The 27,500-nt window shown below is 42.4% G+C and overlaps 2 protein-coding genes and 1 long non-coding RNA gene across 4 annotated transcripts in view; 2 read left to right on the top strand and 1 right to left on the bottom strand.

The window, feature by feature from the left end:
• Window positions 1-16,943, top strand: part of cwf19l2 (CWF19 like cell cycle control factor 2) — a 21,070-nt gene extending 4,127 nt beyond the window's left edge. For both annotated transcript variants that reach the window (XM_069689014.1, XM_069689021.1), the window contains exons 5-19: window positions 281-400; window positions 707-800; window positions 2,300-2,415; window positions 3,334-3,892; window positions 4,130-4,337; window positions 6,267-6,390; window positions 7,514-7,615; window positions 10,431-10,559; window positions 11,230-11,367; window positions 14,631-14,843; window positions 15,252-15,368; window positions 15,520-15,675; window positions 15,784-15,864; window positions 16,018-16,119; window positions 16,582-16,943. In XM_069689014.1, the coding sequence (XP_069545115.1) occupies window positions 281-400; window positions 707-800; window positions 2,300-2,415; window positions 3,334-3,892; window positions 4,130-4,337; window positions 6,267-6,390; window positions 7,514-7,615; window positions 10,431-10,559; window positions 11,230-11,367; window positions 14,631-14,843; window positions 15,252-15,368; window positions 15,520-15,675; window positions 15,784-15,864; window positions 16,018-16,119; window positions 16,582-16,722 (2,400 nt within the window). In that variant the 3' untranslated portion in view covers window positions 16,723-16,943. The remainder of the gene's footprint in view (window positions 1-280; window positions 401-706; window positions 801-2,299; window positions 2,416-3,333; window positions 3,893-4,129; window positions 4,338-6,266; window positions 6,391-7,513; window positions 7,616-10,430; window positions 10,560-11,229; window positions 11,368-14,630; window positions 14,844-15,251; window positions 15,369-15,519; window positions 15,676-15,783; window positions 15,865-16,017; window positions 16,120-16,581) is intronic.
• The window catches only part of LOC138615487 (uncharacterized), a 92,882-nt gene that overhangs the window by 64,749 nt on the left and 633 nt on the right, over window positions 1-27,500 (bottom strand). The window lies entirely within an intron of this gene.
• gucy1a2 (guanylate cyclase 1, soluble, alpha 2) overlaps window positions 24,526-27,500 on the top strand; it is a 43,340-nt gene continuing 40,365 nt past the window's right edge. The window contains exon 1 of the mRNA XM_069689085.1: window positions 24,526-25,257. Coding sequence (XP_069545186.1) covers window positions 24,946-25,257 — 312 coding nt within the window. The 5' untranslated portion in view covers window positions 24,526-24,945. The remainder of the gene's footprint in view (window positions 25,258-27,500) is intronic.

Raw genomic sequence — 27,500 nt, 5'->3', positions numbered from 1 at the left:
GTACTCACTCATGCACTTGTCTATTTATTCATTCATATATTCATGGGACCATTCCTGAGAAGTTACAAGTTTTAAAACATTCAGAAGTTTTTATTTTGCTTTTTGCCTGTATATTGTGTGTGTGTGTGTGTGTGTGTGTGTGTGTGTGTGTGTGTGTGTGTGTGTGTGTGTGTGTGTGAGTGTGAATTGTTACATCTTAGGTTGCCTGTTGAGTGGCTGTGGCTCTTCCATTGAACCCCCCTCCCCCTCCCCCTCCTCACTGTCTGTCTCTGTGCCGTAGAGAGACGAATGGATGACTTTTGATTTCCTGGCAATGAAAACCACGTCCACTGTCGAGAGAAGGACTGAGAAGGAAAGAAAGAAGGAGGAAGAGAGAGCGAAGGCTCAGGCCATTGAACAGGTGCGTGTTATCCCCCCCCCCCTTTTTTTTTTCCCTCCAGTATGTCCAATTCCCTTCTCACTGTGGGTCAGGGAGCGTGTACATAAACATCTCTCGATGTCTGTGTATGAGGGAGATAAAGAGCAATCGTGTCTACGTGCGCATGAACTTCCGCTCTATACGAAAAGCACAGTGTCCTTGCGTCCCCCGTCAGCACGGCAGCGTGTCTCGATGCCTGTGTGGTGATTTTTGTATGGACTTTTAGAAGCTGTGCCCTCTGTTGTGTGATGAATTTAGTGTGTGTGTGTGCGCTTGTGGTTTTCTCAGGCTGGTTTGCACAAATTGGAGCTAAACCCGTACTGGAAAGATGGAGGAAGTGGTCTGCCCCCGGGGGAGATGGCTGGTACTGCAGGAAAAAAAGGTAATCCCACCGTCTTTGGCCATTTGCAATAGTTAGGTCGCAGAAAAGTTATCAGCCATGTGAAATATACTGCGAGTGTGTTTTGAGCGCCTCAAAATCAAGTTTCTCTGCATATTTTATTACATTTTGTTGTGTTTCACGGAAATCCTTTTCAGAAGAGTGAGACTTGTGAAATCGTTTTTACGTATTGTTGCCATGTTCACCTGTGGTGAAAGAAACAAATGAAACGAAACTCGGCATGTCAACGCGGACACAGGACAGAAGAGTGAGAGGACGGACAGAGCGGATGGTAGGAGCTTTTGGAGTGAAGGATTTAGGATATAGGGAAATATAGTGCGAGAGAGTAAGCTGTGTTAAGCTGACGAGCAAATGCAGGTACGTGTGCATGTGGCTCTTATCGCTGCACAGTAAGTCGAGTTCCCTCTGGAGCTGGCATGGCCTCTCGGTTGTAAGCTTTATTTTAACAGCAAGGCAAAACAAGCTGAGGCAAACATCACTCGCACGCACGCACGCACGCACGCACGCACGCACACACACACACACACACACGCACGCACGCACGCACGCACGCACGCACACACACACACACACACACACACACAAGTATGTTTGCTTACTTTTCCCCTTCAAACTGTGTGCCAGATGGTAACGTCGGTTGCCTCAACTTGTGTTTATAATAATAGTTTTGTAGGAGGTGCAAGTTCAACCATGGATACACTTGTTGTTTTCTGAAACCTTTTGAAAAGGTGACATCATGCACAGCTTGAAGCGGTGCAGTAGGAGTGTTTCATGACAATAGAATAGATTATTATTATATATATATTTGATCATTTAAATACTTTCAGCTGTCAAATGTATCAGTCATCATTACCCACTTCAGTCATCAGCCTGTCAGCCATATTCACTCTCCAAATGTCTTCACACTTAAAAGCTGCCCTTTTGTCAACAGTGATTGTGTAGAATGTTAAATTTGTATATCGTACCTTGATTAAACGTCATAAAGCCTTGAAACAACTTTGTATTCTTTTCCCAGCGTTTGTATTTGTCCACCTATAACATGAAGCAGAAACAGGAGATGATTAAGCATTGCCAACAAAATGCTCAGTGTTGTTAGTGACCAGAGAGATTTTGGTTGGTACATTTGTCACGTTTTAAGTCTCTGGGGATTCGTATCAGTTGTTGGGTTTGCATGAACAATTGTTCCATGTGGATTTAATAACTGAACTTTTCTAATATTGTCTCAAACTCCTGAATCCTGACCTTGGTTTGTCCTCTATTACTCTTGGTTTTCCCTTTCGTATTCACCAGTATGTGATCCAGCCTTTTTTTCTTTTCTTTTTTTTGGTAGCCTACTAAATAACATTATTTTGTATGACGCTCGTGTCAATGATAATGCAAACGATATGAATGACTCACCTGAGGTTTAGGATTAGTTAAATGGCACGAACAAGTTCTGAATGTGCTTCGCTGTAAATCATTTTCTATGTCCATTCCTGCAGGCCTCGTGGTGAATGATGGCGGTCTGAGCTGGCTGAGGAAGAACTACCAGAGGATGAAGGAGCAGGCGGAGAGGGATCAGCGCAGCCTCAACGATGTGGTGGCTGAGAGATATGGAGTGAGTACAGCGGCTGCCCTCGCGCGTTAATATGCAGAAATTAGTGGACACATACAGTTATGAGAAAAAGCAAAGATTAAAACGCTGAAAAAAAATGTAGATGTGTACATCTACATTTTTCATGCAGTTATCGCGCGCGCGCGCGCACACACACACACACACACACACACACACACACACACACACACACACACACACACACACACACACACACACACACACACACACACACACACACACACACACACACACACACACACAGCTACTACTTGCTCACTACTGTGGGAGTATGAGCGTCTAGATACCTTGTTCTATTATTAATCTGTCTCTTTGCTGTCTGACATCGCACGCACACACACACGCACGCACGCACACCCACGCACACACACACACAGTGCCAAGTGTCCTTTGTTAAGTCACTTTCAACAGTGTCAGCATTTGTGCATCCAGTTGGCAGCATTGAAACTGTCACTGTCAGAACATTGTGTGTACTCAGTGTGTGTGTGTGTGTGTGCGCGTGTGCTTTCTATTTCTTTTGTCAAAAACTAGCGCACATACAGCACAGCAGTGCAGCTCATTTGTGCTTCTACTGACTTCAGGTTAGTAAGGCAGCCAAAGAGAAGCTGTTTGTTTGACCTACTGAGTGGACTCCTCTTAAACACAGTGAAACAGTGAAGCACCTTGAGAGAGAATTATACATGAGGGCAGGTAATAAATGTCATAGTAGCCTGCAGGACATTATGCAACACATCTACATCAGGGCTACAGATCAGTTAGATATATCTTTTTTTTTAAGCTTTGGTTTGATACACTATGCACACACTGTTGTTAGGTTTTCCACTACACCTCTGATAAAGCAGCACAGGTGGATGGTTTGTTCAAATCTGTTCGATTTGTCTCGTGTTTCTCCTTTCACAGTCAATGGAAGAATTTCAGCAGAGACTTGCTGAAGCTGAGGAGGCTGTGTATGGTCAGAGGAGAGGAGACGGAGGCAGCAGAGCAAGAGGAGGGTGGAGGCAAGGAGAGGACGACACCCGGGAGAGATGGAGGAGAAAAGAGGGGGAAGAGGAGGACAGAGATCGAGGGAGAAGAAATGAAAGGGACTCGTCACCCCGAGACAGAGAGAGATACCATACTGAAAGAAGATGGGAGAGGGAGAGGTATCGAGGAAGAGAGGAAGGGAGAGGTCGAGACGGAGACCGGTACAGAGAGAAGGAAAGGGATAGAAACAGGGAGGGAGACAGAGACAGAGAGAGGGACAGGGATGGAGGAAGAGACAGAGATAACGAAAGAGACAGAGAGAAAGAGATGGAGCGGTATAGGGATGAAGATAGGGAAAAAAATAGAGGAAAAGATAAGCAGATAAGTGCTTCATCATCATCATCATCCTCCTCCTTCTCTGGGCAAAGTTCCCTCTCTCTTGGGTCTCTAAAAGGCCGCTTCCTCAAACCTTCAGAGGATGAAGAACGTGGTGAAGGTCGGTTCATATCAGGACTTTTTTTTTTTTAAAGAGATGTCTGATGAAGTAACAGTGTTTTGGTATTATTTAAACAGAACTGGCCTCAATTTATTGTTTATTACCTTTTTAACTTTTGGAAAAGAGCAGGAGCAAAGGTCACATATATGCTTTCTTTGACATGAGGAAAGAAAACCTGTTTCTTCAAATGTTAAACTTAAGCAGACTTGGGTGCTTCATAATTGGTTCTCTGTGCAGCTGCAGCACGTCGTCCTCCTTCAGCCCGGCCGTCCGCAGGGTTCCTCAAACCCAGCTCTGACGATGACGAAGATGCCGGCCCTCGTCAAAGCAGCGCTCCAGCCTGGAAGAAGAGCAGCAAACCTGCCAGCGTCGAAAAACCACGACAAAAGAACGAGAGGGGTGCTGAGAAAACTGAAACTGCTCCTCAAGCCGCTGTGGCGTCGAGGTTTAAAGCTTTTTTTATTTTTGTCGCTTTGAAAACAAGGCTTACTGTGATGTTAAGCTGCATAACTGCAGCAGCAATGGCTGAGTGTTCTAGTTGTGTTTGGGTGGAGAATCCAAATTCATCAATCTGATGACACAAGAAAGACTTTCTAAGTCACCGGAGAAATCATTTGAGATTTGCTTTTTCTAAGGTGCACACTCAAGTCCGCTCTCTAAAAGTCTCAACTTTGTCTCAACAAGACTGCAGTTAAAAAAGACACAATCACTGCAAAATTGATCCTGAAAAATATTGATTTTGTATTCGTCTATCGGATTCAATGCGGGATTTGTGCATACACTCAATATATATATTTTTTTAAACTGAGTCTATCTTTATTGTAGCCAGAACTCTTTGAGTGTGTGTGACACAAAGCTAATGGAGGGGGAGTACATCTCTCCCACCAACAGTCCAATAGGAAGTGTAGGAATTTGTTTTTATTTGAGTTTGTCTTTATTTGAAACCTGCGTCATTGAAGGGACGTCAGTGCACACAGAGGTCACGTGCTCGGCAATGAAATGCAGCTTGTGTAGAAATTGAGTCATAAGTTTGATTTCTAACTGCGTTCACACACACACACAACACACAACACACCAGTGGAAGAAAGCATCGATCGATGTCACATCTGCTTAGTTTAGTCACATAAGAACCTTATCAGAGACGTTCTCACAGTAATCTCGTCCATAAAACTTGGCTGTCTCTTCACATATTTACTTGATTCGTCAACTTTTGAAGTCCTTATCTGCATTTGATCATTAGTCTTGATGATCTCAGAAGGCCTCCCGAAATATCTGAACTTTGCAACGATAACTCACAAGTCTCATTGATCATCTGTACTATTCCTGACCTATCTTTCTGTCTCACGCACTCTGTCTATTTAATAGTCATTCGGACACATATCATGTTTATAACCTTTGTAATCACTGTTTCTTGCTTCATGCCAAATTGTAAATGTAAATATCTGCAACATCAATGAATATTGTCTCCTTTGAAGGGACACTAAAGCACAACAGTACTTGGTAGCACAGACCCTTTGAAATCAGAGTCACATGATTTCAGCATGAGGTTAAATAGCTTGTTTGTAACTTAAAATCTCATTGATTTTGCCTTTTTATAAGGGACAAGCAATAATTTTTTTTTTTAAAAAGACAGAGAAATATCGAAAGAAACAATTGAATAATTACATGCTTTCATACTTTCCGGGCAGTCCAACACAGTATAGCTGTGCTGTAGGCCAGATGTCGGAGTATCACTGCTTTGCAAAGCCCTCTTAAGTTGTTCTGGGTTTTGCCTCATTAGGCTAAGTTGTTTGGGTAAACCGGCACCCGGAACCCCTGCAGCATGAAATGAGTCGACAGTGCGGCAGCAGGATGAAATGATGCCATGAGAAGTGTAATAGCCTAGAACGATGCTTCCCAGGCTGCAGTTACGATCCTCCCAGGCAAGGCTGTAATAATCTCTGGGGAGCGCAGAAGACTCAAATGAATCATAACAGATAAACACTGTGAGAGAGAGAGAGAGAGAGAGAGAGAGAGAGAGAAGCAAACAACTAAATGGTTAAATTAACAACTTCACAAATAGGTTTCCTGTTAGAGGATTTAGGACTGTTATTAGGGTGGAATAATGGAGAATGGTTGATCGGAGGGTGAGTTATTGGAGGAAAAGAGATGGAGAGGCAGTGAACAGGCAACTCTGGCTGTCGGTGTTTCACTGGTGTTTTAATGTGGCTGGAAAACGTCATGAACCAAGTAGACAGATACTTTTCATTTTCACAAATTTGCTTGTATTTTTCTGGAGGGGAATTTTATATAAATGAAATACATATTGTGCGTTTCTATTTTGAACCTCTCGTTTGTCGAGTACTCCTAAAACTCTCTGCGTGTTTTTGCCCAGGTCCGAGAGTGAAAGTGAGGAAGAGGAGGAGGAGGAGGAGGAAGCGGAGGTTCCATTGCTGTCAGAGGAGGAGATGAACAAACTGGGGTCCAAGCTGATAAAGGCAGAGATCATGGGCAACACGGTGAGACGCTCACTTACTGTCCCTCTGTTGGAAATCACTCTACATATAAGAGGACTCTCCCCTTTTCCAACGCTCGGTCCTTTAGTACTCGTCAGCTCGTGTCCTGGTCCCTGCAAAGATTTTCTCTGGCTCTCTTTTTGAACCTTTTCATTTCGACTCTCTTCTCAGGAATTCATTTCCTCCATAGCGGCAAAATATGTTGCACAAGTTCTCAGAATCTCCTGCAGGTTAAAGTGGGTTAAATAAACACTTTAAGGACTGACTCTAAAAGACACTTTCAAAAAATTATAGCCTAGTCCATAAAGCTGCAAACAACCCATCATGCAACTTTCTTGTGCCATTTTGATATTTCCTTTAACGGTCACTTTAATTTACTTTTACAGAGTGACAGTTGTAGATGTTAGGATACAAACATGCGTTGATACCAGTGCATAAAACAAACTTGAGGAAACCTACAAGTGTTTACGACTCACTCTGATATTTACCCTGTGGGCAATACGAGTGTTGCACATAAATGTCAGTGCCTTTTTTTGTTTTAACAATGTGGGATACATCGGGTTTTTTTTTTCTTCTGTGGGTTGTCTTTTAAGTGCATTTAACAGTGATGCACTTCATGCCGTGTACACAAAGGTAACGATATCTGTCACGGCAGAAGAGGTTCAGTGTGTGCTTGAGGTGTTATTTATTTTTTTTCCTGTCCGTCTTCTTTAGTGTTTCTTTTTGTCAAAAGACATGACTATAAAAAAAAATATATATATTTCAAACTTTTAATTCAGAAAATAATCAGCTCTACATGAAGATGTGTCCTATGAAACTTTTATGTACTTCCGTTTCTGTGCCAGCTATATTTGTATGTCAACTCGGTACCAGATGTTCATATCATCCTTGCAGTGTCTTATGTCTTGCTCTTTTTTTATTTTTTTTATTATTTTTTTTACAAGCTTTATATGCGTTTAGAAACAGGAAAAAGAAGAAGTTCCCCTCTTCATTCATTTCTATTCTTTCGTGAAACCAAAAAGCTCATTCACAGACACAATGATCAATCATAACACTGTTTTATCGCTACATTCAAATGTGCAGGTTTAAGCATGTTTGCGTTTCTGATATGTTTGTGTGTTTTCAGGCCATGGTTGAGAGGCTGAAATCACAAATGGAGGCAGCTCAAAAAGCCAAGGAGAACCACGCTGCCAGAAGGAAGCTGCAAGAAACATCTACATCAAACCAGGTGTGTAGATGCGGGTTGTTCATCTTACGCAGTCACTGGCTGTCCAAAATCACTCCCCCCGTTCACTCCTTCCTATGTAATAGACACTAAGTAGTTTACTCAGTAGTGAGAAGCAAGTCAAGACGTTGAACGCTTAACTAATGATCGTTATTTTGCCAACAGCTGTAGAGTTATGCAAGTTTCAGATATTTCCAATGTGGAGTGTTGCGTTGTGGGATTGTTAGCAGAAAGTAAAGCACATGTCATGAACTCTAGTTTTTTTTTTTTTTTTTTTTTTCTGCTCCATTGTGGAATTTATAATGGCATTATACAGTGTAGTGGATATATTTATACCCTCAGCATTTGGAGGCTTAAATAAAATCCAACCAGTGTCTCTGAGGCCAGACAACATATTGATAACACCTGAACATTCCAGCACCACAACATCACAACATGAAGTCTGCAACATGACCAAGAAGTTCAAGGTTTGTCTTATACGGTTACAAATGCTGGACATGAAAACCTTTATAAGTTTACAATTTGTTGCAGGACTGTTTTAGTACTCCGCATTTGTTTTGACGTGTGTTTCGATAGTTAAAAAAAAAGAAAGAAAAGACAGGACTTCTCTCCTCTAAAATATTTTTTCTTTAATATATTTTTCACCTTGTTCCCCCTCGCTTCTTCTTTTTTTTCTTTTTTTTATCTGTCTCTGTTCTTTGTAAATACATGCTGTTTCCTGAGAACTGGTTTCCTCTGCTGATATATACACCGTGCGGTTTCCCTCAGATTTACTAAATATATATCCAACACATACTGATACACATTGGACTAAAACACACAGCAGATTTTCACATGTATAATCAGACAAATTCAGTAATGGATAAATACAGAGACCAGCAGCCCTTAATATGAAACACACACACACACACACACACACACACACACACACACACACACACACACACACACACACACACACACACACACACACACACACACACACACACACACACACACACACACACACACACACACCTCTGTCAGACCTTTATTCTTGCTGCTTCTCTTTGCTCTCCTATAGTCTAAACTTTAGACTCTAAAGCCTAATCCAAACACACACACAGACAGACATACACACACGTCTTCAGATGTACCTAAAATCTCTGTCTGACTCTTTGCTGTCTGCCTCTTGCATCCTGCTCAGCACTTGATCAAATCCTAATGAGAAACAAATGTCTTTTAGTGTGTTGTCGAGGCTCTCCTGTCCAGGGTCAGACCGAGTGTGCCCTCATCTTACCGTGTGTGTCTCTGAAATAAGAGCGTGACTGTGCCCTGGCATCTCAGCACTGCTTTATCTTTTCTTACTGACACACGCACACACGCACACACGCACACACGCACACACGCACGCGAATGTCCAGATAAACGACGGCGTTTCTCCGACATGAGCAAACTCCAGACAACTTTATGAACGCTTTAAAAGCAATCTGTGATTATTTATATAACGTGTATCATTATTTGCAAGTGAGGCCAGATTTACCCCAGGAAAGGCTTTCCTGTCTAAATGAAAACTCGGGTGAAATACTTAGTAGGTTTATTGGAAAACGTCATAATTCTTTGGTTTTTAGTGCATTTATCAGCTGAGAGGTACTTCGGCTCTCTGAAGACAGAGTGCTGTTGATCTGCCCTCATTTGAGATCCGTCCAATTCGTCTTGTTACGGAAGACTTTTGGCTCGTCTTCACTAGTGAGTGGTTTGACTCTGGCTCACTGTCTGGTTCATATTTTGTGTTTTCACTGCATGTGGAGCCTTGAAAGGCCCAAATGTGTTTACTGGAGCAGAGGAAATATATACCCTTCTATCATTTTTTTTTCTGACAGTCCAGTTTCATTTTCATGTGACTGTCTTTCATCCTCTCTCCTGCTCCCAGCTTGATCTTGTTTCTCGAATATCCGTCTCTACTTGTCAGGTTAAACTTTAGTCTTTCACTGGCTGCGTAATCAGACAGCACTCGCATGAATCTGTTTTTCCTTCTAAATATAATAAATCTTCTTGACACATCCCATCCAAGTGACGTTAGGCTCGAGCGTGAACTAAAATATTGAGATAAAGTGTCCTCTTCATATTTTCTGCAAAAAAAAAACTAAACCGGCCTCAACTCTTTATAACAAGCAAACTTTTTTTGAGCATTGAAAAACATGGACCTATGTTGAGTGCTAAATTGATACTGAAGCAGCAATTTTCTCAGAATACATGCTTTTGACCAAGTGCTCTAAAGGTTTTCAAACACGTCTGTCTTCAGAGTGGAACAACTCTCTTTTATTTAAAATATGAATACCTGACGTTAATGTTTGAATTTAAGCATCAAGAAACAGATTGTGAAAGCTGAAATCCAGCCCTGTCAAAGCTTTTTCTTTAGATGGTGTTATCGTGTTTACGTGCGTTTTATTATTATTTTTTTTATCCATTCAGATGGAGCCTAGATTATAATGAAAATAATCTCGTCATTAATTCTAAATTAGGCCTAAAAAAAAAACCCGTGTTTTTGGAGACGTGTCTGTTTGATTGACAGGCCTGTGACGCAGTCAGGTTCCCGCTATCGATTGGGCGGGACATAGTGTCCTTGTGTTCATTCGGATCGAGTCAGATCCACAATTTACACTTTACACTTACAATTTTTTTGTGTGTGTTTTGCATCATTAGAAATACTTTTGATGCATTTCTTGCTTCACTGAGTATTTCTTAAATGCTAAAAGTTCAATACATTAACTTATTTTCGTGCATTTAAAAAAATAAATAGACCCCTAAATGACTTGGCTGCGCTTTGGTTTTGCAGGTCGCCGGTCGCTCCAGTGAAGACCAGGAGTTGCTGCTGTTCAGAACGGATCAATTGGGTCGGGCTTGGCCAGTCAAGGCGCCCACTGGACCTCAGGAGCCCCATGGAGGACGACGGAAGAAGAAACGGGTAAAGAGGGAGAGCTGATGGGTGGCAACCAAGTAGAGAAACAAATGACAAGAACAGCTGGGAGAAACGTTTTTTTTTTTTATAAACTACTAAGAATGTGCTGCTGGAAATGCAACAAAAACCCAATCACTTAGGACAAAGACAAAAAAAAAAAGATCCTGCACACTAGAAACTAAGAAAACAAGAGGTATTGGAAAAAAAGGAGAGCAAATAAGAGGTTTGTGTCCAGCTATTTGCTCTTTGTTATTTGGTATTCATCAAAGTAGTGAGTCATAAGAGCAGATAATCCGCTTGCACTTGAGTTGAAACGTCAGTAAAGTAAACAAAGCTCTCCAGTATGTTCTCTGTTTATGGTTGTAAATGTATAAAGTGGCCCAGTCACCTTTACGGTCTGTCTTGCCATCTGTTTCTCTCATGATCTGTCTCTCCGTTGACACATTTCTCATTGTCGGTGTTCATCTTCCTGGATTGCCATTTTCTTTTCAGCTCGTATTTCTTTTTATTTTTCTCACCTCCGTCTTTTGTCTCTATTCCTCATTTCTTCCTTTCAAATGTGTGATCTCGGATGTGATTGGAATAGATTGGAATTTTTTTAATTTTTTTTTTATAATGCACACTGCACCCAATGTTCAGTGAATTGTCCCATTCACCACCTTGTGTCTCTTTCCAGATTGAGACCCATGTTGACGGGCAGCGTGTCCGCTACTTCCAGGATGATGACGGTGTTGGTCTGCAGGAGATGGTGAGGAGGGAGAAGATGAGCTCTGCACAGGATCAGAATGCCCTTTACTCTCGCATGGCTGCCAAGGTAAGAAGATGTTTTACCACAACCTTACACTCACTTGACGGTGCTGAGTCTTATAAAGTCTGTTTCATAAATTGTTTAATTATTTTTTATGATCAAGTATTACTTAAATGAATTTGGAAATGCTGTTGAGGGAAGTAGGTCTTGGACCTTTTAATGACAAAAATATTGTGCAGTTTGAACTTGATATTAACTGATAAAATTGAAAGATGAGTTCTAACGCGCCGATAATTACAACCAACATTTAGGGATAGATGGAAATCTGTACCTGTAGGTTGCAAGCTTTATCATTTTTAGTCAAAAGACATCATTGGAAGCAGATTAGATGAAAACGGTGCAGGGACCCGTACTCATCACGCAAACAACAACAACAAAAAACATGTTGCCCCATCGACATACTCTAAAAGTTACTTTGTTTTATCAATCAAATTTGGCAAATGAATCATCCCGTCACCGCTAAAGTGATGTAAGCGAAAGTACACGATGGCAGACGCAGAAGTTCTTTATGTGAACGATCGCCTCGATAGGATTTGTTGTACTTCCAACAGAACGTGGGCGACATAGACGTTTTGGATTTATTCTGTTATATTGGTATTTAGCTCTTTGTCATTATGCATTTTATTTTCCACTACTATTCGTCCGTCTACTCGTCTCTCTCTGCATCTTTCACTTTCGTCGGCTGTGTGCTCGACGTAGACGTACAACAGCAGATGGGGATCGGCGGGTTGTCGTGCGTGTGTCAGTCTATCGGCAGTTTTGTAAACCGGGAGGAAGGACGCGTTTCTCTTTTCCACTTGTTTACTTTTTCTCCCCATCTAGGAATATGACAACTAAGAGTGTGAAAATCCTACTGACGCGTGCGCGTGTGTGTGTGTGCGTGCGTGTATGAGAGAAAAGGAAGCATTAATAAACAAAGGGATGGAGGAGTTGCTATGGCAATAAAAAAAAGAAAGAAAAAAAAAAGACTTAAGCTCTGTCCATGTTTCTCTTCCTCTGACTTTCTCTGCCCTCACCTGTTCACTCTCGCTCGCTCACTCACTCACACACCGCAGTCACTCACCCTCTCTCATATATTTACTATGCATGCGTATAAAAACACACACACACACACACACACACACACACACACACACACACACACACACACACACACACACACACACACACACACACACACACACACACACACACACACACACACACACACACACACACACACACACACACACACACACACACACACACACACACACATTTTGCACCTACAAAGAGTGACACTAAAAATACATCCACAGTTACCATGGCAGGGCTTCTATAAATACCACCACTAATCACTGCTATAGATTGATGATCTTGGGGAGGAAGAAAACTGTATTTTATCTCGACATCACACTACACTTCCCTCTGTGGCCCTTCCTCTCCATCTCTTTCGCTCCTTCTATAATTATCTGCCTAATCCTTTTATCTGTTTCGCCATGTTTTTCTCTGTTATTTTAATCTCCTTTCTCCGTCCTCTGCTCTTATCCCTCTAACTATCCTGTCACTCAGAGTATCAGGTCTTTACCAAGTTAGTCTGTGATTTAAACATTTTTTTAATTTAAAAAAAAAATAATTACTGGGTTTATTTTTTTTTAAACATCTGTTGTTCACAGTTTCCAAAGTGCAAGGAGGTGCTCGGTTTGTAAATGTGGGGTTTTGTAATGCAGATGGTGGGGCTAAAGGATGGTGATGCCAGCCGGCCCATCTGTCCGCCTATCTGTTCAACCAACTGTTTGGTTCAGAGCATAATATCTCCACAGCTGCTGACCAAAGCGCCTGAAAGATTTAGCCAGAAATTTCACTTGAGTTAAAAAAAGAAAGAAAAAAGAGACACTTAAGAAAAAAAGACCAATGACTGATAGTTTGATTTTAGATAAGAGAAAAAGTACAGTATATCACAATTTGGTGTACTTTTGTCAGATTGTTGCTCTCTATTTATTCTGGTGGCCACCAGCATTGACATTTAGCAATAATTACATGTGTCCAGAGAGCTGGGCATGCCTCTAATGGTCTTCCATGGAATACATACAAGATCAAAAAAAATTAAAAACATATCTGCACACACGTTATTTTTAGATCCACTTTAGTCATAATTTTCTGGAGATTAATTGTGGTGTATTTGTCCGATAGAACGTGAGGAGCGTCTCGGATACGTCGGTCCTCGTCACTCTACAGTGACATGCTGAATACACAATGCATATTTTATATTGCATTATGAATGCTTCAATTTATCATTAGCAAAGACATGTATAAAGGTGAAGGCTGATAGCGGGGTTGATTTAATACAACCAAATAATACCTAATTAGTCTACAAGCGTGTGAGAGTGCGTTTGATGGCAAGTGTGTAAAAAATAAAACTGTCTGCACACTTATATGCAATCCTTTGCGCACACACACACACACACACACACACACACACACACACACACACACACACACACACACACACACACACACACACACACACACACACACACACACACACACACACACACCCTCCCACACAGTCACTAAACTAATCCAATTTTCACTCTCACTCACACTCACTCCCACACAGCGAGTCATAAACACACTCTTCAGCCATGCTTGCCTCTCGCTCTCTCACATGTACACAGATTCCAACCTGTTGCCGGGTCGCCATGGTGACAAGCTGTAGAAACACCAGTGTCGATACTCTGTGTCCTGCCTCACACCGATAACACACAGATACCAACTTGCATGCAGGGCAGTTCACACACACAAAGTATGATATGGGAGTGTTGCACACAATAAAACCTTGATGCATCATTCAGTGAAAATACCCATCGAAATCACTTCTAAACTCTCAATAGTTTTTAAGGCTTTAATCAATGCCAGGAGAAGAACTTCAAAGCCTTAGAATAACATTTATTTCTTATGCAAGTGTACAATCTTTTTTTTGTTTTAATCCTGAAATGAAAAGTGAAAACTGCACTTAGTCTCCTTCCTTGCCAAAAAACAAAAAAACCAACGTGATCATAATTCACTTGAATACAGCACTCAAAGAATTCAGGCTGATGAATTACATTTTTCTACTTTCCTTCATCAGTTCTTTTTTGTCGGATGGAGAAAATTCACACTCGGATCGCACTTCAGAAGCGCTGCTCGCCATTTATTCTCTTTTCCCTGTGCCTCTTTTCTCCCACTTCTCTTCTCCATCTCCTCGGTTGTCCACGTCGCCTCCGCCACCACTCCTCTCCACCCTCCAGATGATGGGGAAGACGGACGGTGACAACTACACGCTGGATGACATGTTTGTGTCGAGCGCAGCGCAGCGGGAGGGCGAGGGGAAGGAGGAGGAGAGGATGAGGAACATCGCCATCGGGGAGAGTAGGAGGCTGGCTGCCTCCATGGACAAATGCCAGCGCTGTTTCAGCAGCAACGAGCTCCAGAAGCATCTTATAGTGGCAATAGGGAGCAAGGTAAGAGACGGTTCATGTACCTGTGTTAGTTTTACCTATGAGGGCAACAACTTTTTTTTTAATGTAAATTTTCATTATCTTTTAATTTGTTGATCATTTTATCGATTAATTGGTGCGTTTTTTTTGGCCCATAAAATGTCTTTTCTTGTGATGTGAATTTTGCCTTTTTTTTTTTTCCCCTCTTTAAATATTATTGTGAAATGCTTTTTGATGATTACAAGTTTTGCCAGTTTTTTTTTATTTCTTTTAATAAAATATTTTAAAAAAAGACAAATTATTGCAGCTGTAAATTAACCTAAAGTTTTAGACTGATGCTAATAGAAAACAACGTACGAAGCACATATAGATCAGTTCATGTTTTCCCAGACTTTTTGTGTAACGTGTACGTGTTTGTGATGTCGTCTCCAGGTGTACCTGAGCCTGCCTGCAGGGGTGTCGATGACAGAGGGCCACTGTCACATCTGTCCTCTGCAGCATCACTGCTCTGCCACTGGAGTGGATGAGGATGTCTGGTCTGAAATGCAGGTCAGCCAATCAGTGCGCCGCTTCCTGTAATTCCGTCCTAAAGCTTCTACGAGTTATAAGTTGTTTTACTGCAGCAGTAGATATAATCAGAACCTAAAGCTGATTTAAAGACCAATAGAGTTCACCCCCGTGCTGCTTTTGCTGTCCTCAGATGTTCCGACGTACTTTGGTGCGGATGTTTGAGTCCCAGGATCTGGACTGCGTGTTCATGGAAACGCACATGAACCCACGCAGAAGACAACACATGGTGCTGGAGTGCATCCCACTACCCAGAGAACTGGGCGACATGGCACCCATATACTTTAAGGTGTGTGTCAATCACTCTGATTGATTTTATTTTGTCAAGTCTCACTCTGTGTAGGAGTATGTTTAGGTTTTGGTTGAATGCACAATACAGCTGTTTCTGTGCCTCCAGAAAGCAATAATGGAGTGCGATGAGGAATGGGCCATGAACAAGAAGATTGTCGACCTCTCCTCCAAAGATGTCCGCCAAGCTGTATGTGTTTTTTTCTTTTTTTCTTTTCTCATTTCCTTCCCTCTGGCTCGTCTTACTCGTTTTCTTCATAACCTTCTTTATTTAACCTTTCCTGTTCTTTTATTCTCTAATTTTTTTCGTAATTATTGTTGAATCTTGTTATTGCCCTCCTAGGTTCCCCGAGCTCTGCCTTACTTTGCTGTAGATTTTGGACTCCAGGGAGGGTTTGCTCACGTCATTGAAAATGAAAAGAAGTTCCCTCATTTCTTTGGGAAGGTCAGTATGTGTATTCAAACTTTTTTTTTTAATTTTGTGTTATCTTTTTTGCTTTTTTTTTTGAAAACCTAAATTGTCATTTGGTTCCTTATTTCCACATAACTTAAGATTTTAAGTAGCGCAAAGGTTTTTCCTGTCAGACTGAGTCACCTCTGCAGACTGAACATAGTCAGACAAAAACTACAGAAGCACATGTTAACTGATAAAGTTTTTCTACTGCAGCAGCAAGTCATAATGTACCAATGTACAACTGGGTTGATGTGCATTAATGACAAATTCAGTCATCCAATACTGCTCTTCCCGGCCTGAAGTAGATTTTACTCGGCTGTGCCAATGTTGCGACAGCATATACGAAGGATTTTGAGAATATTATTTTATTTGATTGTTTTGTTGGCAAAAGAAACATTCTAGTTCATTATTAAAGCAATAATTCATAATGATCGTCCCATCTTTCCTCCACAGGAAGTGGTAGGAGGCATGATGGACTTGGAGCCTCGGCGTTGGAGAAAGCTGATCAGAGAAAATTTTGATGATCAGAGGAAAAAGGTCCTACAGTTTTCACAGTGGTGGAAAACGTTCGACTGCACCAAGACCGAGGGTTAGCTGAACACACACTCACAGAAAGTTGCACCCTTTGCTGAGTAATGCAGAGTAATGAACAGTGTACTGTATTTACAAACCAGGCCACGGTTTCCAGTGCAGGAATCACAGATGACGACGGTGTCGTCACAGTTTCAGCTATCCAACTTCAGAATTTGATGTAAAGTTCCTATTAGAAATTACAACGTGAAAACCTTTTTTAATAAACAATTAATAAAATGACTTTAATGGGTTTGGGAGATGGTTTCTTCTGAATGTAATATTGCATTTCAGACAAATATGAACCGGAGCTCTTGTCTGTCTGTTTTTTTTTTCCAAGCCTGGGGTTTAATTTCTTACTCTGTGGCCTCATGATCCTTTTCTGCTGTCACTTAATTCTAAGAGGTTTCAGTGTCCTCACAGCTACACTGGCGCACACACACACACACACACACACACACACACACACACACACACACGCACACACGCACACACGCACGCATATCGCAGCACGGCAGCCCTCACACCTCGTCTGACAAACACGCACCTCTCTCATGAGCAATCAACAGTGTTGCCCAGGCACGCAACCTTATCATTTTTTTTTCCAGCTAGGCTGTTGACTCTGTGATTAGCTCACCACTTTAGAGACCCAGCTTGTTTCCAAGGTTTCATCTCAGACACCGTTTGATACGCGAGTGCAGCTGGTTACTGCTTAGCTTTTGTAAACCACCAATTTTGCTTCGCTTTTCACTGCAGCAGTTGCGAATGTGGTCGCAGAGGAAAAACTTCGCAATCAGGGTTTTCCCGCTATTACGTGGTCTCCAGTCTGATAACAACAAACACTTTTTGGAGAGTGATCAGGTACATGATGAGCGCAGCGAGACTTTTTTTTTTTACTTGCAGGATCCATGCTGGAGTCCCTGTCAGCAAGGACATGACATGAGATTTAATTTCCCTGATTTTTTTTTTTTTTTATGTATTAATATTTATTATTATTATGACATCACCCTAGTAAGACCTGTTGCCTTATAAAGATCAGAAAACCACAGGGACCACAGTGTCTCTGCAGCTATAGGTAGACAATGGACTTATGGAATTTTGTTTTTATCTTTTACATGTGTATGAGAGGGACAGCTCTCTCATAAATCAACAGTAATTCAGTTTGTCAAACACTTCCAATTGAATCTGATGTATATTCCCCAATCAATAAGCACGTTCAAGGATCAAATCATAATGTCATTCCTCTGGAAATTCCGCTGTGCGTGATGTCGTTTATAGTGACACAAATATGCAATTATCTGCTCTTTAACCCCGTTTGTACGTCAGAAACCATCCTTTGGGACAGTGCAGCGGGGTATTTATACTGTGCAAGTGACAGATAGGCACAGGTTCATGGTTAATAGCAGCAGAGTGGCGTGGAGTGATTTATGGTCACGGCCAATTAGATGGGTTGGGGGCAGATTTATTACCGTGTCAGCCATTTGTCTTTTCCTGTCTCTGCCGGTCTCACACACAACACACAACACGCGCATGTCCTTTCTAGTGTTATTTTGAAAATCCCGACACGTCCCGCTGTAGCTCTGTTTCCTTTCCTCATTCGCTTCCTCCTCACGTTTTCCGATTTCTTCTTCTTTTTTTTTCTTTTTCTTGGTGCGTTAATATAGGCAGCGGACATGTTTGACAGAAACACGAGACGGTAATGTCTTCTGTGACACAACAACTGAAACCTGCACATGCCCGCTAACAGTACTTGCTGCAGACACAAACACGCAGCAGCAACTCCAAATCCTCGCTGGGACCCAGCGGTGTGTGTCACGGGGCTGGACCTTTCTTCTCTTCGTACATTCCACAACCACACGTATTTCATCTTTTACTGGCTTAAACTCTGCTCAGTGCACGAGTGTGTGTGTGTGTGTGTGTGTCTCTGTTCCTGTATGGTTTTGCCTATATATGGTTTTGTCCCTTTTAGTGTGCATTTGTTGGAAATGTTTGCTGTCCCTAGAATCCAGGCTTTTAGACCTCATGTAAATATTTAGGGTTTTACCTGAGATGATGCTGTAAATCTGTCTGCAGAGCACGCTAGTCATTTCCCTCCTCGTGTAATCAGTCTTTACGGGGCTGTTTACAGCAATACTGTCACATGTGTTGCCTGTTGCTGAGACATTTTAAATTATTGATAAATCTCACTTAAAGTGTACTAGTGTTACTCTGGACTAGATTGGGACTCCCTTATTTTTATTATCGTAATAATAATTCATAATAATAAGAATAAACTTTATTTGCTAAGCACCTTTCATGCAAGAATTGCAGCTCAAAGTGCTTCACAGCAAGAGAATTACATGCAGTCTTTCACAAACAGCTATAAAGGAACATTTAAAAAATATAGAAAAGAAATGAGATAAAAACAGATAAAATTATTAAATCTCATTTTCTGCTGTGGTCTTAGTAAATTCTTTACGTCTGTACCTCCAGGTTTCTGCTAAACCGAGGTTACAAACTCACACGGGTCCAACCCGTTGGTACGCTACTAAAATTCCCTTTTTACTTGCGTATCAAGTCTTTTCAGTCAGTTTTATCAAAGTATACAGTTAAAATAATAAAATAAATGACTACTGATGCATACAATTATAGATCTCCATAGTAATTCAAGCCATTCCTGGTTCACACTGGTTCCTGAATATGTGTTTTTGATTCTCTCTTGGTCTTTTCCAACCGCCTCGCCATGGTTTTGGACCAATCCGCAATGATTGAATTGATAAATGAGAGGCTGTGCAAATTCAAACAAGAGAACCAATCAAGAACAATATTGCCAGATGAATAAATACTGTCCAGATGTAGATGGGGACGTTCTTGTGCAGCGAATAAGAACCAAAGCAGAAGAATGAGTATTATATTCTACATAAGCTTTTTACTGAACAGAATATATTAGGATGTAATCCCTTTGTAATCACCAACATTTTGAAAAGTAACTTTTTTATTTACATGTTTTTTTATTACAGTGACTGTAACAGATGTTTATTTTGTAATTTAATTATGTAACTCTGTTACATGTAACTCATAACTGCCCCACGCTGCTCGTACATAAAATGGTCCGACCCGATCCCTTTGAATTCTAATAGGAGCAGTTTCAATGAGACTCGGGGTCGGATTACTTCATACTTTATTTCCATGATAATGTCATGTTCTATTACATGAGATTACCACAGTGCACCAAGAATTGCCCTTTCTATCTATTCCACTTCCATGATAGTGCAGTTACTGAGCCATTGCCCTGTCTGCACTCAGCTATATGTGGCTGGCAGCCAGCTCAAGGCAGTCCCTCGGCTAGTGGGCTTATCTTTCCTGGAACATTATTTATTCCATTGTAGTGTTGGCTTTATTAAATGCCCACATTATTACTGATGGATGGCAGACTGATTGCTAAGAGCAAGCAACCAGATATGGAAGGAGAGACAGAGTTAGAGTGTGTAGTCTGTGCAGACTACAGAATGTGTGTGTGTGTGTGTGTGTGTGTGTTAGAAAGGAAAGAGAGGGAGCCACATTTTATGCAATGGATTGGGGTCATGCTGCTCCAGAAAGTCAAATGAATTAGTAGGCACCTTCAGGAAATTACACTAGGGTGTGTGTGTGTGTATATATACAGTGGGTACAGAAAGTATTCAGACCCCTTTACATTTTTCACTCTTTGTTTCATTGCAGCCATTTGCTCAAATCAAAAAAGTTCATTTTATTTCTCATTAATGTACACTCAGCACCCCATCTTGACAGAAAAAAACAGAAATGTAGAAATTTGTGCAAATTTATTAAAAAAGAAAAACTGAAATATCACATGGTCATAAGTATTCAGACCCTTTGCTCAGTATTGAGTAGAAGCACCCTTTTGAGCTAGTACAGCCATGAGTCTTCTTGGGAATGATGCAACAAGCTTTTCACACCTGGATTTGGGGATCCTCTGCCATTCTTCCTTGCAGATCCTCTCCAGTTCCGTCAGGTTGGATGGTGAACGTTGGTAGACAGCCATTTTCAGGTCTCTCCAGAGATGCTCAATTGGGTTTAGGTCAGGGCTCTGGCTGGGCCAGTCAAGAATGGTCACAGAGTTGTTCCGAAGCCACTCCTTTGTTATTTTAGCTGTGTGCTTAGGGTCATTGTCTTGTTGGAAGGTGAACCTTCGGCCCAGTCTGAGGTCCAGAGCACTCTGGAAGAGGTTTTCTTCCAGGATATCTCTGTACTTGGCCGCATTCATCTTTCCTTCAATTGCAACCAGTCGTCCTGTTCCTGCAGCTGAAAAACACCCCCATAGCATGATGCTGCCACCACCACCATGTTTCACTGTTGGGATTGTATTGGGCAGGTGATGAGCAGTGCCTGGTTTTCTCCACACATACCGCTTAGAATTAACGCCAAAAAGTTCAATCTTGGTCTCATCAGACCAGAGAATCTTATTTCTCATAGTCTGGGAGTCCTTTATGTGTTTTTTGGCAAACTCTATGCGGGCTTTCATATGTCTTGCACTGAGGAGAGGCTTCCGTCGGGCCACTCTGCCATAAAGCCCCGACTGGTGGAGGGCTGCAGTGATAGTTGACTTTGTGGAACTTTCTCCCATCTCCCTACTGCATCTCTGGAGCTCAGCCACAGTGATCTTTGGGTTCTTCTTTACCTCTCTCACCAAGGCTCTTCTCCCACGATTGCTCAGTTTGGCTGGACGGCCAGGTCTAGGAAGAGTTCTGTTCGTCCCAAACTTCTTCCATTTAAGGATTATGGAGGCCACTGTGCTCTTAGGAACCTTGAGTGCTGCAGAAATTATTTTGTAACCTTGGCCAGATCTGTGCCTTGCCACAATTCTGTCTCTGAGCTCCTTGGACAGTTCCTTCGACCTCATGATTCTCATTTGCTCTGACATGCACTGTGAGCTGTAAGGTCTTATGTAGACAGGTGTGTGCCTTTCCTAATCAAGTCCAATCAGTTTAATTAAACACAGCTGGACTCCAATGAAGGAGTAGAACCATCTCAAGGAGGATCAGAAGAAATGGACAGCATGTGAGTTAAATATGAGTGTCACAGCAAAGGCTCTGAATACTTATGACCATGTGATATTTCAGTTTTTCTTTTTTAATAAATTTGCACAAATTTCTACATTTCTGTTTTTTTCTGTCAAGATGGGGTGCTGAGTGTACATTAATGAGAAATAAAATGAACTTTTTTGATTTTAGCAAATGGCTGCAATGAAACAAAGAGTGAAACATTTAAAGGGGTCTGAATACTTTCCGTACCCACTGTATATGCATGTGTGTGTGTGTGTATATATATATATGCATGTGTATGTGTATGTGTGCGTGCATATGCATGCACACGGATGATGCATCATGTCTGTTTTAGTGTCTGTCTGCTTGTCCCTTTGGGGCCTCCTAATGAACAGACATGCTCTGCCAATCGAGGTCAAGGTCATAGCTCTTATTAGTGCCAGACATGAGCATCATTCTGTCCTCCGATGGGAGCCAACAAGCGTGCACCACTGCTGCAAGCTCCATTATCTGCCTGTGGAGCCACGCTTGTCCGTGTATACCCATGCTGAACACATCTGGCACGTTGCCATGAACCTGGCTTATTGACTATGACTGTTGTTTGATTACAAGCAGATGTTGCTTGATTGCCATTTTTAGTGAGTTAATTGAGGAACGCCTGCCAATGTGTCACTATTATAAAAAGCTGTAAATGATGGTATGTAGCTCAAAAAAAAAAAATGTTTACCCAACGTTTTACTAAACTTTAATTTTTATTTATTTTTATTTTTTTGGGGGGGGGTCACACTTTCTTTCTTTTTTTTTTTTTTGCACCGGCTTTATGTTTACGTGTTGTCCATCGGTCCTGTCTTGCGATACCCTTAAGAACACTTTGAGGCAATTTCTTCAGATGTGTCACAAAATGTCGATTTGGATTGAAAATTTCAACTTGTCACAGTTTGATGTTCAAAAGGGGAGTGATGCCATTTTACTGCATATCCAAAAGGCCAAAGATCAACCTCGCTGTGACCTCCACGTTCTACGAAAAACACTCTTCTGGCCATAATTCAGGAACAGAAGCGGAGATGATCTAACATTTGGTCAGTCACTGAATCGGTGACGCTAATCTGCGTCCACCTCGGAACTGTGATCATTGTACAGATCTGTGCAGTCCGGGTGAACGTGTGTGCGAAGCGTCCACGTTTTAGAATTTATAGCTAAAACGTCCATATCTGAAGTATTGTCTACTCTCATGGCCTACAACTTTTTGTTCGATCACTATTGGCTTTATTGGACAAATTCCTCTAAAGTCTTAATTTGCCTACTGTACCTATATAATATGAGGCTGGACAGGACATGGATGTGGCCGCCTACAACCGCGGGGTGATAATAGTTCCCTGAGCTTTAATGTATTCTTGACCTTGATTTTCTCTCACACATTCAACCATTTCTCAGTCTAAATGTGATAGTGCTGCTCCCAGGTTTTCTGCATGTCAGTTAGTTTGAGGTAATTTGGTTTTTTGACGTGTGCCAAAAGCTAAAACTGAAACGCAAACTACTTTGTTGGAATTGGACTCTACTGCGCTCCGTATTATTCTCTAACGTTACAGGACACAGATTAGTTTTTTTTTTTTTTTATTATGGTACTAATTCCCATCAGATTTAATATGCATCAAGCCCGTAGGCAGTGAATGCAGGACTTTTGTCGGTCCCCTGTACAGGGAAGACTACGAGGACCCCGACAGTCACCAGTATTTTGAGGGGGAGGAGGGGAGGGGGGGGGATATACATAATGTATTTACCATGCACACGAATTAGGCGATTAATTAAAGGTTCATTGTGGATTTTACACAAAATCAAAGGACTCCACTTTACACTGGAGGAGGCTTGAAACAGCGTCATCCGTCAAAGTCAGACAGAATTCAGGCTCCAGAAAAAAAAATAACGGAAGAGTTAAATAAATGAATAAAAAATGAGAACATGTCAAAGATAGGTGGCTCTATCTCTGTTTATCTATCCTCTGATTGGTTCTGGTTTTGTTGTCCAAATACAACGCAGGGCAGCGCGTCGACGCTGTACTTCACAGTTCCTCCGCACTTTATCCGCACAGCACATCGCCAGCTGCTGCTGGCTGACCGCGCGCGCTAACTCTCTCTCTCTCTCTCTGTCTCTCCCCGTTCCCCATCTCGCGCACCTCCACACCAGCCTCCTCTTTACCCACCACAGTCCGAGGGAGGACACCCGGGCCCCCCCCCCCCAAAAAAAAAAAAACAAACAACAACAAACAAACAACAACAACAACAAAAACCACGAAAAAAAAACAACCAAAAACGGCGGAGGACTGCGAGTGAAAGATGGACGAATGATGAGAGGACGGTTGGTTGGCAGACAGACCGGAGAACCGCTGTCGCAGAGGACCGGGAGGAGGAGGAGGAGGAGGAGAAGGGACGGAGGAGACACATCTGCGGTGACTTTGGGGATTTCTCTCCGCCGGCGCGGGGACGACGAGGGGGGAGACGCCGCCTCCGTCTGATGCCGCGCGAGAGGAATTATTCACATGTGTCCGGGGACTGCCGTGGTGGACCAGCACGCTGTCCATTTTGGCGACCTTTTTGGTTTGCATTTTTCTCAGTCAAGGGAACGTGTGCTTTGATATAGTTGCGGCTTTAAAAAAAAAAAAAAAAAAAAAAATGTATTACTGTCGCTAGACCTTCTCTATTTTTCTGTTTCTCTATTTATTAATTGGAGGCATCCACTGGAGAGGGTTTGACCACTGGGGGGGTGGGTCGGTTTTGGGGGTAAAGGAGGACAGGGTTATTTTTTTTGGTTGTTTTTTTTCAGAGGCGACACCCCCACCTCCTCCTCCGCCTTACATAAATGTTTGCGTGCCGTTAGTGCTCTCGTTCTCGGTCGAACCCCCACCACCACCACCACCACCCCCCTCTCCCTCTGAATAGGTTGCTGAGTCCAACACGCAGGCAGACGCATCTCATATGCATACGTAATTCTACAGACGGACCTTACCCCTCTCACCTATCCCACCCTCCGTCAACCCCACCCCCCCTCCTCCCCCCCCACACACACACTATCTGATGACTCCCCGGCGCGCAGGTGGACGTGGTACGGAGCCGACTGTAGCATCATCACCATCCTCAACACTGCCACTGTCATCACCACCACCATCCTCCTCCTCCTCCTCCTCTTCCTCGCCGCCACCACCACCACCACCAACAACACTACCACCACCATGTCCTCCTCGTCACGCAAGATCTCCTCCGAGTCGTTCAGCAGCTCGGTGGGCTCGGACTGCGGGCTCGAGAGCCCCGGGGGAGACCCAGGGGACGGCGGTCTGGAGCCGGCGGAGGAGAGCCGAGGCTGCCCCTTTTCCTCCTTCCCTTCCTCCCACAGAGCGGTGCTCTGGAACGGCCGCAGCCCCGCCGAGAGGTCGGCGTGCCCGGCGGGCGAGGAGCAGCAGGCACCCCACAAGCGGGTCACCAGGCGGAGACGCGTGAACCTCGACTCGCTGGGAGAGAGCCTGAGACGACTGACCTCACCCACGGTAGGCTTCCAGCTCAGTCTGAAAAACAATATTCCGAAATATTCCTGTAGCCTACTGCTTGTCAATGCATCTATCCACCTCAACAAAAAAAAAAAAAAAAGAAAGAAAAAGAAAGCTGACAGTTTTATCTTAAATTTGAAGATCAACCTCCCAAAATCTGTAAATATGTAGGCTATTCATTTGTCAGTCTTTAGAGCTGACCGTCGGTCATCAGAAGATACTTCAACATTTTGTTTCCAAACAGTTCAGCCTATATGATGACGGCCAAACAGCCTTGAAGGCTTTTCTTCCTCTGCACAGACATGTCTCCAAAGTTCCGAGAGAACAGAAAGAAACTTGAGCCATTCCACTTTCTCTGAAATCCCAGACAGTTTCCTCACATCATGTTGCGAAGTGCTGTCTATGAAAAAAAAAAAAAAAAAAAAAAAGAGCCTCTTTCATCCTTCACCTCCGCTAGCCTGAATCATCTGGCAGATTATATAATAAATATGTTGTTGTGAAGGAGAGAGAGAGAGAGAGAGAGAGAGAGAGAGAGATGCCCATGCCCTGTCTGTGTACATGTAACGACGTGAGGAGTGTGACGAATGAACCTGTTTCCGTGTGTCTCGGTTCTATCAGCGTCTCGGTTGTATTACAGGCTGTAATGCAATGAAGCAGCTATTAGAACTGAGTGCAATTGTGATGGATGTTGTGTTATTAGGGAATTTGCTATTTCATCGTCCTTTGTCATGGTACATCAGTTTGGGATTTGATTGCATCTGCCGTTATGTAGCTGCTCAACAATACAATACGCAGATAGACGGGATCAACAGATGTTCAAGACCTGCACAGAACGGAAACGCCATTTAAGAGAGGACTTCAACTTCCTTTCAAATTATTACCAACATCGCGGAGGGAATACAACATTTTATTTGATTTTTTTTTTCTTATTTTTCTTATTTTATTTCCCTCTTCACACGGCGATTGACGCTGTGTCAAAGAGGGGAAAACAGCCCGTCCTCAAATTTAAATATAAAACCGTAAAAAGTTGAGCCACGTTTGGTGATGTTGCACTGGAGTGCTTTTGAATTGCAACCTTAAAGGTTAAACTGACTGACAGAGCAAACTAAAGTCTTTCGGATCTGATGTTGTGTGACTGCTTCATACTGAAGGACACTAAAGATGTGACAAGAAGCTAAAGATGTGACCTAGTTTAGTTCCAGCTTCTTTCAAGCCGGAGAAGACATTTTCTCTCAATTTTCCAAAGAAAGCAGAATTCAGTCTGACATTGGAAAAACGTGTCTCTTGTGGATACAAATTTAAGCTGTGCAAAAAAAATATATATAAGTGATCAAGTGTTCGAACGGTGACGTAGCACAGTAAGCAGTTTCTGAGCACGAGGGCGTCGCCATGACAAAAAAACCCCCGCTCTTATCAACTTTTTAGGATTATGATTATGATTTTTAGTGAACTGCTGTTTAACAAAAACTGAGCAACACGACTTTCTCGGTGTAATATTCCTTGCTGAGCCACCTGTCGGTGCATTAGTTACCTCCAACAAGCAGGTTATGTATTTCTGAGTTTTTTTTTTTTTTTTACCAGGATTCTGAAAAAAAAACCCAAAACAAACTATAGGCCAGAGTTTCATGAAACTTGGGGGAAATTTTGGGGAGGATCTGAATCATCCACTGATTATATTTCCCTTTATTTACCATTGCAAAACAGGACTTTTTGGCCCACTACATGCCCTTCATCTTAGATTCCAGTAGATGGTAGTAAAGTTGGAATGAATGAAACGAAATGAATCGAAATCAAAATCCACATTCACAGGTTCCAGTGATCCTCTGGACATGTTCTTGCTCAAAACTTCATACACTTATTTGGAGACGTTGGGTTTCATCGGGGGGGGGGGGGGGGGGGGACCGGAACCCGTGCAACCGTAAAAATCACCACAATTGTAAATACGTCCAGACACACGTGGAGGTTTGCTGTTGCAGATACGTGAGACAAAACGATCCCCATCGGCTCGCTCAATGCTCAGCTGTCCTCACCGGTCGCTTTGCAATTCCATGCTCGAGATGTTGCGTAACCCAGAGTCGGCTGTGACAGGTTGGCCGTGGTTTAATAGGAGCTGGCAGTGTTTGATTTTTTTTTTTTTTTTTGCCACTGAGGAGAAACCAAAACGAAGAGCCGAAGACGTAGAGATGCAAAGTACGGTGTTGATTCTCGCTGGTTCCGACAGACACGTTTACTTTACTGTGAAG

The sequence above is a fragment of the Brachyistius frenatus genome, unplaced genomic scaffold (genome assembly GCF_029030835.1).
Source record: "Brachyistius frenatus isolate BFR_SWC_R1_liver_20210118 unplaced genomic scaffold, ASM2903083v1 Contig_1, whole genome shotgun sequence".
In the NCBI taxonomy this organism is placed as follows: domain Eukaryota; kingdom Metazoa; phylum Chordata; class Actinopteri; family Embiotocidae; genus Brachyistius; species Brachyistius frenatus.
The sequence above is the reverse complement of the archived record's forward strand: the minus strand, read 5'-3'. Positions and strand labels throughout refer to the sequence as shown.